Genomic DNA, 10,018 nt, shown 5'->3' with positions numbered 1-10,018 from the left:
CTCCTAGATATCAGGAACCACTAAAGTGGGAAAGCTCAACAAAGCATCAAGGCTGAGGCACTCAGTAGGGTGAGGAGATCTGAAACTCCAGGGCAGCTTCTAATAGAAGTTCTGGGATGTGCTGCAGTGTGCAGGCTGCTACATCCTCACGTGGCATCCTGAAGTGGGCTCTGAGGGCTGTGAGCAAAGCTCATGTGTTACCTTCCAGTGCAAGACACTGACCACAGAGGGAGATGGGCTGCAGGGAGGTCCCTGGCCTGTTCACCTGGACACTCAGCCACACTGGCCTGTCCCAGGTGTTGGAGGCTGTCCCTGTTCTGCAGACCCTGGAGCTGTCCCCAGTCCACTCTACATTCCATGCTAGAGCTGGTTATCCCCTTGCACAGTAGTTCAAAACAAAGACACAAAAGTGAAGGATGGTTGGTTTGTAACAAGACACTTCAATATTGAGGATTCTTCCCCCAGCTGAAGAGCTGACCTATATGTAGTAATAAAAAAATTAATTCCAACTTCCCTAGTTATCTTTTGCAATGATTTTAACTTCCCTTGTCAGTGTGATCTGATAGAGAGAAGCTCCCTCTGTGTCATGTATCCTCTATTTCCATGCTGGTATTTAGGCACTGGTGGAAAGGACCACGCAGACCTGGCTTCAACCACAAGCAGAGAGTGAGGAAGATGCTTCAGACTCCTCCTGCAACCCACCTGTGCACATGGAAACAAAATGTACCTTGAACAGGAAAGCCAAGCTCATCTCCTGGTGTGGATTTGTGAGCAGCAGAATGTGATCTATTTTCTGGTCTCATTTCTGAACACCAGTTTTTGCTTGACCTGTCTGCATGCTATTGTGATTAGAGGTGTGTGGCCTGTGAGAAAACAGAGCTGGCTCCAGGTGGAGATTGCAGACAGTACCCCAGGAGAAAATTCCTTACCTGCAGCCACAAGAATAGCTCAGACCTGTAGGATTCCTAGGGGATCCCAGTTATTCACTAGAAGGAAGCAACTCCATCACTGGGTATAGCCAGAAGTGAGCCTAATGTGAGTGTGCATGGATTGTGCAGGGACAACAGAACCTGAGAGGTGGTGGGGAATAGGAATAGTGGTCCTGTAAGGCAGCTGGATTATTAGTAATGGCATTACCCTGGAAGCTTCCAGCTGCTTTCCAAGACAAGTTTAGTATGGCTGTGGCATGTTGGGTAAACAGGCATGGAAAGGGTGAGAGGTGCCAGAGCTGGGGATTCGGGTGAAAAGATTCTGGGCTTCCCAGATCCAGCAGACCAGGCAAAACCAAACCACCTTCTCTTGCTGCACAGGGGTTGGCCAGGATAGGATTCAGAGCTTCAGGTGGCAGCTCCCATCTCTAGGAACTGGGAAAAATAAAAGAAATAACTTATTGAAAAGACACAAATTTTGGATGAGGATGGGAACCTGAAGTGGTTCTGTTTGAACCATTCATTTCACTGTTCAGTGGCAGAACAGCTCCAGGGCTTGGGCAGGCAATTAACTAAAAATAGGCACCTGAGGGAGAATTCAGTCAGCCTGACTAACTGGGATTACAGGATAAGCAAGAAGGTAGAGTGATGGGAAGCACATCTTTGAAGATTTATTTGTGGAAATTTTAATTGCAGGCAGCAGAAAATGCCTCTGTGGAGTTGTTCTGTCCAGAGAACAAAGGTGGTGCAATGGTAGAGAAAGGAAAAGGGGATTTTTTCAGTGAACTGCAGGAAATCTTCCCAGCAGCTGCTGTTCACCTGTCAGCAAGGAAGGAATTAAAGAACAAAGAGCTGAGCTCAACAAAAGTACTGAAATCATCAATCTACCAGAGGCAAAAAGAGGATTCCAGTTGAAGTGACACCATTTTTCAACACTGAAGCTAAAGAGCAGCAGTGTTGTGAGACAGAGAACGGGGTCTGTCACAACGTGGTGTGTGGGTATTCTGTCACATAAAATTCAGTGGAAGCAAATGCAAGATAACATGTTGTTCTTTCCTACAAATTGATTTTGAGTGAGCTGTAATCCCAAGGGGAAAAAAGATCTTCAGCTTTTCACAGGATTCTGGCAATCTGAGCCTGGAAGGATGGGCAAGAGTTAACCCTCTGCTGCCAGGGAGTGGCTTGGCTATTCATTAGTTTTTATTTCTAGGGGGCATTAGGTCCTTGGCTTTCTGAGAATCCAGGGTCTGATTTATAAGGGCTGGCAAGTTCATGCTCTGCTCTTTTACAGACTGGAGGTCTATGGGTTTATTATCTTAGTTGACTGCACTGTTCCTATTGCTTTGGACACCCCCCAAGCCAGCCAGTTTAAAACATTCCTTTATTTAACTAAACCCTCCTGTATAATTACATGCTGTAGTTGCTGCCCTTGGGCTCAATCTGGTGCAGTTTTCCTTTTACAGGTGTGCCAGGAGCAGGGATCACAGTGGAATGGTTTGCTGGGTTCTGTCTGCCTGACTCACAGCCATGTCCTGGACCTGCAGCCCCAAACTCATGGTCCAAAACAAAAACCAAACCCAAACTCTTTCTGGGATGATTTTTTTATATCATATAAGCAGCAGAGTGGCTGCCACAAAGCCCTGCACATAACAGCACAGTACAGATTGCAGGCTGTGCTGCAGTCTCACAGCATGCCAGAGTTACCCTTGTCCCTCACCTCCAGCTGCATCAGCAGGAGCTTGGCTAAGCTGACTTTCACTGACTTTCACTGACTTGCCTGAGAGCTTGGTACACATGTCCTAGTGGACTGGGATTCTCAAGTGCTGTAAGCTTGGATGCTCAAAGTATTTACTTATGAACAGCTAAAAGTTGTTCACTATAATTTGTTCTGTGCATTGCATACTTGCTATTTCAAATGGAATTAGTCGTTGTGGTAGAGGAACTTTGAATCCATTTTCCTGTGCAAACACCTGGAATCAGCTCCAATGCTGTCTCTGACCACGCTGCCCTTGCTGGGTTAGATTTCCCTTATATTGACAAAGGTTACTGCAGTTCTGCTTGTTAAAGTAGCTGTGGAAAGCAAATCACACGTGCAAATCATAGCAAAATGAATTCCATTTATTCTTTGACAGACTACTGGTAGGAAAAAGATGCCTGGCTCTAAGTTTAGCTACCACTGCTAAAGAAATTCCAGTGATGACATCTGTTCAGAGTACAATGCAGGCAGGAAGCAAAAAAAGCTGAATGTTCTGCAGTAGGAGAAGGTGTGTGATGGCATTGCATAAATCTGATAATCCTCACTGGCAGTGAGTGATCAGTTATCACCATTTATTTCTCAAAAAATAATCCTCTCAACTGAAGACAGGGATAAGGCTTGCATATAATTGATAACAGTGTGAAACTCCTCTTTTAATTTGCAAAGAGCAAAGCAATAGAAGACAGGCCTGAGGTATTCAATGCTGGTAAACAGACTGGCTGCAATGCCCTGTTTACCTTTGCTAGGTTAGAGAACAAGAAGGCACTCGTTGGACTTGGAAAGGCAACATTTTTCCAGTGGAGAAAAGGAAAAAGTACTGCATTCAACTCGGGGAGATCATTGCCACAGGATATTGCTGAGGTAAATAAATCTTATATTACATTTTGATACAAAAGTCTTATTTGCAGCATTGCTGGCTAATCTAAAACAACCGATCTATGTTCTGGAGAATCAATGGATTGCTAAAGAGTCATTCTGGGAAGAATTACTAAGCTAAATTAAAATTAAAATTCTGGAGTAAAATGGAAGGGGGACAAGCTTGTGACCAAAAGAGGCACAGCTGATGTCACACAGTGGGATCATGGCTCAGCAGGAAGGAATCTGCATCAACTGAGGTGGATGTGCTCTGGGGAGACAAGGGAGGACAGCATCTGCCTTCACCCAAGGAGCTGAGATAACAGAGTAGAGGTAGATTTTGCATTTCCTAGATTTATGGAGAACAATATTGACAGATTTCCTGGTTTATATTGGCCTACAATGGTTCCTCCATGCTGAGGTATGAAGATCTGCCCATACATAGTCAAAAACATGCACCAGTGCAGAGTGACCTCCATATGTCCCCATCTGCAGTATAAGTGCCCAGGAAAACAGAAGCAGGAGACAATACAGGTGCTAAGTGACACCAGCAGCTGGCTGCCTCTTCCCAGTATAATAACCCTTCTGCCCTGGTAGGTAGACAGCCCATGAAAGAGTTGAAGAGGTAGGGCAGGGAGCAAGGGAAGCAGGACTTTAACTTCAGGAGGCAAGGCTTAAGCAGGAGAGAACAAAAAAAGCCAGTGGAACCAAATCCAAAGTGAAAAGTTGACTGCACGCCCCAAACCTCAGCATTTGTTAGAACTATTGGTGTTGGGAGAAGTGCTTCAAATACTCTGACAGTGAAGCTGGGACCAATTTTTCCTTGATTCTTGGATGTTATCACCATTGAGGTTAAAATATATCTTTGAGATTGCTTCCTGGATAAGCCAAAAAGGGTGCTGACCTCAATGAGTGCATAAAAAACTCCAAACCCCAGAAACTCATACTCTGTTCCTCATCCCAAGGGATCCTGTGGAGCAGGGCCTGCAGCTTGTTCTCACCCACGCCTGGTACGCCAGTGCTCGGTGTCCCGAGCTCCTCACCCAGCTCTCTCAGTGCTTTGGTTTCCAGATCTGTTTGCCTGGGGGAGATATTTAAAAGAGCTCTGTCCATACATCACACACCAAGCTAAGCTGTGAGAGCTGCTCCATCCCCTTCACTCGGGACAGCCAGCGAGAAAAGGCAGGAAGCTGCTGCCTGCAGGGGCAGAGGCTGAAGTGGTCCGAAAGCAGTGTATTTCCCCATGGGGGAAGAACATGATAAGTGAAGAGAAATCAGTGCAACCTGACTTCATTGTGTAAACAGTGTTCTAGCTACACCAGAGATGAACCCAGTGTATTCTGGTGCCTCTTATTTTTGCAATGGCAGAAACAGATTTGTGTTGTGTAAACAATGTTCACCATAACGAGTTTATCCTAACAGCTCCAAAGAGGTGATGTTGAATTCACAATGTAAACGGGCTTGTTGCTTAACACTGATGTGGAGTAAGCGGTGTTGGGTGATGGGATGAGAGGTAGCAGGGAAGGACAGCCTCTTCCCCATTGGCTTCATACAGAGTGGTATCCTGACTTCTTCTCCATGTGGAGGTGTTGGCTGGTTTGCCAGAATTGCAGTGTGGTAACATGAAATGGAAGCTGGACTCTTCAAAAGTTTAGCCCAGGATGAAAGAGTCTCAACTCCTTCTGAGGGACAGTCCCTTCCCAGAGAGGAATACAGCTCCAGCATTCTCAGGGAAGGTCAGTGCTAAGCGCGGCTCCTGATTCACAGATTAAAAATTAGATAAAATATATCCAGTCTATCAGCTGTAATCTTTTTGCTGTACAGGACTGGGACTTGCACAGGTTCCAGTCTACAAGTGCTCCCTCCGAGATCAGAAACCTCCTGTCTGACCCAGCTCTGCCAGAGCTTTCACACCCCCAAGGAAGGAAGAGTTGTGCGTTTTTAAGGCTCTCCACAAAAGGGTGACTGAAAGATCTGTTCTCCAGTGCTATTTCCAGCTTATTGGAATGCCTGGTGGAACCGTGGCAGCGTGGTTGTGCTCAAGCTGGAGGTGAAGACGGGGGGCAATGAATGAAGGGGCCCAAAGTTCAGCGAGGCCCCGGCTCCGGGAGACTCTTGAGGTTGATGTTGCAAAGTGGTGAGCAGTGGCTGCGCCTCCCCCTGCGAGTAGCCCATGACCAATCCCCCCGATGAGACAGGTGGATTGCAAGGAGGAAGATTTAGGGGAAGGAAGCCAAGAAGATGAGAAAAGTCCATGTTAGCAGCACAGAGAGCCTCTGAGAGGTTAGCAGGGCTCTTGGAAAGCAAAGCCTCATCCAGGGCGGGTGGCTGAGGCGAAGAGGACTGAGGATCACCAGATGAGAGAGACAGACTGCCAGGGAAGTCTGACAAAAAGCTGTCCACCTCTACTTTGGGTAGTTTCTCAGGCAAATATGAGGTAGATCCAAGCTGATACTTTGGAGGAGGTTGCGGTGGAGAGGAGATGGGAGAAGAAGACTCCAGAGGATAGCTCATTCCCATTGGAAGAGAATTAGGAACCAAAGAATGGGGCATCCCTGAGCTTGGCATGGTTTGGAGATGTGTGCTGTACATGCCCACGGGCAGCATGCCAGGGAAGCTCTTACCACCCATCATGTCTCTGGATGCCATACACAGGACAGGACTCAGCTCTTCCTTCACTGCCACAGAGGAGCTGCAGCTGAGCAGACCCAACATGTCCACTGGCTCCGTCTTAATCTTCAGCAATTCCTGGGAGTGGCTTTTCTTCATGTGCCTGGTCAAGTGGTCTTTCCTCCCAAACCTCTGAGCACAGTACTGGCACAAGAAGTCCTTCCGCCCCGTGTGCACGACCAGGTGTCTCCTCACGTCCTTGCGGGTGTAGAAGCGCCGATCGCAGTGGTCGCACGGGTGCTTCTTCTCCTTCGCCCCGCCGGAAGCCCGCCTGGAATGAGCTTTGAGGTGCTCCAGCAGGACCTGGGTGCTCTCGAAGGTCTGGAGGCACACCTTGCAGCTGAGGTCCCCGCTGGCAGCCGCATGCATGGCCAGGTGTCGCCTGAAGCCCAGTTTGGTGTTGTAGTTCTTGCCGCACTCGGGACAGTGCAGGGCCTCCTTGTTGGGATCGTGGGTCTGCAGATGGTTCCGAAGGTGATCCTTGCGGTGGAACATCTTCTCGCAGTACATGCACTGGTGGGGCTTCTGAGCAGAGTGCGTGGCCATATGCCTGAGGGGAGGAAAGCAGGGAAGGTCAGACAAACATCCAGCCCCTGAGGGAACACATGCTAGTTTTCCAACATTTTCCTTGTCTCCTACACTTTATGCCACAAAAATCCCAGATTTACCTCCATTAAACAAGGAGCACAATGCTTCAGGCAAAACCTACAGTCTGTCCCAGCAGCTGTCTCTCCTCAGCTCCTGCTCTCTGCTGAGGCTGACAAAGAAAACCTCCCTAGTTTGTGACACTAGGTGAGAAAACTTCAGTTCATCAGGGGGATCAGGCTGTGCCCAAGTCTGCTGACAGCCACTGTGGTCTGTCCACAGTGTTCCACCTTAGTATCTCATACTCTCCCACACTGTGGTTCACCTGGTTTCAAGTTCTCAGCTATCACTGTTTAATTATTTTTGTGTTGTACTTCACTACATAAATGAGAACTCAACTTCTCCATACTGGAGCAACAGCTGCCATGGAATTATCCCTGTGGTTAGAAGTAGGATTTATGAATGCAAACGCCATTCTTGCTTTTCATTTTGTTTTTTAATCTGTGAACTTCACTTTCTGTTTCTGTTTCCTCCTCAGTGAAACATAAAACAGCATGAGCTCAGGATATAGCATTAGCTGAAGTTCTCTGGAAGGCACCTAAAGAGATGCCAAGTACGGTAATGTCTAGGACTCAACCGCTTTGCAAGGTAAAAGGGCATTTCCCCTCCTCCAGCTTCTCAGAAATTCAAGCAAAGACACATGAGGGAGGGGATTTCCCCTCTCTTCTGGCACTTCTGAGCAGAGGCACTTAGAGATACCTACCTATAGAGCTTGTACTTGGAGGCAAAGGCCTTGCCACAGTGCAGCTGGGGGCAGTTGTAGGGCCTCTGCTCCGAATGGGAAAGTGTGTGAGTTCTCAGCTTGTCCCCGTGAGGGAAGGAGGGCTCTGATAGTTCACACTGGCATTTTCCCTGACTTTCGGTTTCTTCACCTCTTGGTCTGGGGACTAATTTCCAGCCTGTCTCTTCCTCCTCCTGCTTTGCATCTTGAATCCAGTTGGGAACACTGGGAAAAAATGCCGTCATGGCAGGTCTAGTAGAACATGGCCATGTCAAGCAGAACTCGAGCCTGTGGGTGTCTCGCTGTGATGTTGTCCTGGTGCAGTTTTCTGCTGGAGCCTCCTGTGACCAAACTGCTTTAATAGCAAAACTTCTTCATCTGAAATCACAGAAGGCTGGTGGTAAGATACTGCAACCTTCACCTGTGTACACAATGAACGTGTGAAGATGTGTGTTCCCAATCAATCAGTAAAATTTTGGGATAATATTGGGACCTCCAAGCAATAATATTTTTCTGTCTCTTCCCCCTTAACCTGCTACCTGAATAAAATTATGTTAAACTTTTCCTGAATTGCATTTTTTTTCCACTATTATGAGCCAGTGTTACGTCTTGGATGTCTTTTCTCCTGAAATATCATAAAAGGTGTCTCTCTGTAGCTCTAAATACCTTTCCCTGTGTGATTTGCAGATCATTTCTCATCCCAGTTTTTATATTCTCACTTGCTCTTGGTCTCTGCCTACATGGAATTCCCTCTCAGAGATTCTCACACAAACCATGGTTCTCTTGTATTTTCTTTTCCCATCCTTTCTGCTACCAACCTGGTGCACTGGGCAAAACCATCTCCAGAGCAAATCATTCTGAACCCCCACATGTGGCTGAACAGGGCTGAGGAAGAAAACTCACAATTATCATCAACATCACACCTTTTTCTGGAAGGCTGCTCCTCTTCAGGGTGGGATTACTCATTGTATTTTCACTTTCGATTGTGAGGCAGATTCTGCCTCTCTGGATCAGCAAGTTTTCTACCGTAATGAGCAATTTTAACACTTTTTTTTTTAACTTTGACGCTCTCATCCATTAATAAAGGAAGCTCAAACTGTTTCCTGTTCAACAAAATACACCTCCTGTAAGCTTTTCTGGCTTTCATGTTGAGGAGGTGCTGCAATAATCTCTCTTAGCAGGTTGCTCTTGAGTTGTGTGTTGGTTTTTATAGGGTTTTACTGCCAGCTTGACTGGTAAACGGTCAGCTGAAATAAAACCAACTTCTTTCACTCAATTTGGCCGCCTGAGAAACTCTACTTAAAATAGCATCAAACCCTCACTCCATGATTGCTTCAGAGGAGGAACTTCCTGCTGCACATCAACATGAGTGTGAGTTGTGGGCAGGATGTGCAACTGCGAGGGAACAAACCAACCCCCGAGAAAGTGCACAAGGAACGTTACGAAGAGCTGAAATAACAATTACTGTGACTGCACCATCACCCCAAATACCCTGGATGGCTCCCTCAGGGTGGAAAACACTGGGAAACAGGATGACTCTAAGAAAACCTATCACTGTGAGCTGTGGGAATGCCTGTTAAGAAAAAAAACTTGATTTTGTGCAGGCTAAATTGACGTGGTCAGAGCAGAACAATAAAGGACCAGAACTGCTGAGGTGCCACTTTGGGACAAACCAGCGTGGTGTGACAGCTGCTCTGACCCCTCAGGGTGCAGGAGGCCTGTGGTTCAGAGCAGTCTGTGTGCTAAAAATTTCTGTGTGCTAAAAGCATGACTATTTCACCTCTCTATGAAATATGTCCCAGAAAAGATCAGTGTTTTCTACCTCTTGCTCCAGAGCTGTGCAGGTATCCCGAGAGTCTCCACCACTTTCACCAGGGAACTGCTCCTTTCCCTCCGAAAAAGCTTGGCCATCTGGGCCAGTTTCAGAACTACCTGGAAGAAGACAAGAGTTCGAATGTTGATGTTTTTAACAGCAAGGTGCATAAACGATCACGCCGGAATTTTAGGGAATTCAGAGGTGCTGCTTCAACCGGCGGAGGTGCCGGGGGGTGGCCGCGAGGGGCAACTCGCTCTTCCCTCCGGCACCTCCGCCGCTCGCCTGGGAAGCCAACCGGGCGACCCGCACCCCCGGGAGCGCTCGGTGGAGAATGCAGCCCCGGTGGAGCGGGATCACACATCCCGCAGCCCTGAGGGCAGGGAGGCGGGCCCGGCCTACGCCCCCCCTCTACGTCCCGCATCCTCCTCCTCCTCCTCACACGCCCCCCTGTCCCCTGAGGGGACCCCGCCACCGAGGGGAGGGTACGGCCGTGCCGCCGCCCCTCGCTGCGGTGCCGCCTCCCAGGCTCGCCCCCCCGCGCTCACCCCGTTCCCCCGGGCCCCGCCAAGCGCGGCTCCGCTCCCGGCCCCGGCGGCGCCATTGCGCGGGGCCTTCTGGGAGTGACG

The 10,018-nt window shown here is 48.2% G+C and overlaps 1 protein-coding gene across 3 annotated transcripts; it reads right to left on the bottom strand.

Moving 5' to 3' along the window:
* Positions 1–3,031: 3,031 nt before the first annotated feature.
* PLAGL2 (PLAG1 like zinc finger 2) lies at positions 3,032–10,014 on the bottom strand. 3 transcript variants are annotated; one of them, XM_085558150.1, is made up of 4 exons: positions 9,938–10,014; positions 9,399–9,508; positions 7,559–7,997; positions 3,032–6,760 (listed from the first exon to the last, which is right to left on the bottom strand). In XM_085558150.1, exons 3-4 carry the CDS (start codon positions 7,819–7,821, stop codon positions 5,539–5,541), a joined length of 1,485 nt encoding a protein of 494 aa, XP_085414276.1. In that variant the 5' UTR covers positions 7,822–7,997; positions 9,399–9,508; positions 9,938–10,014; the 3' UTR covers positions 3,032–5,538. The 3 variants fall into 3 exon arrangements, with proteins under 3 accessions (XP_085414276.1, XP_085414274.1, XP_085414275.1); XM_085558148.1 differs by having other exon boundaries at positions 7,559–7,954; XM_085558149.1 differs by having other exon boundaries at positions 7,559–7,954; positions 9,399–9,504.
* Between the last annotated feature and the right edge of the window lie 4 nt (positions 10,015–10,018).

This window comes from Lonchura striata, chromosome 20 (genome assembly GCF_050655825.1).
Source record: "Lonchura striata isolate lonStrDom1 chromosome 20, ASM5065582v1, whole genome shotgun sequence".
In the NCBI taxonomy this organism is placed as follows: domain Eukaryota; kingdom Metazoa; phylum Chordata; class Aves; order Passeriformes; family Estrildidae; genus Lonchura; species Lonchura striata.
Note: the sequence above shows the minus strand (reverse complement) of the source record. Positions and strands in the feature narration are given on the sequence as shown.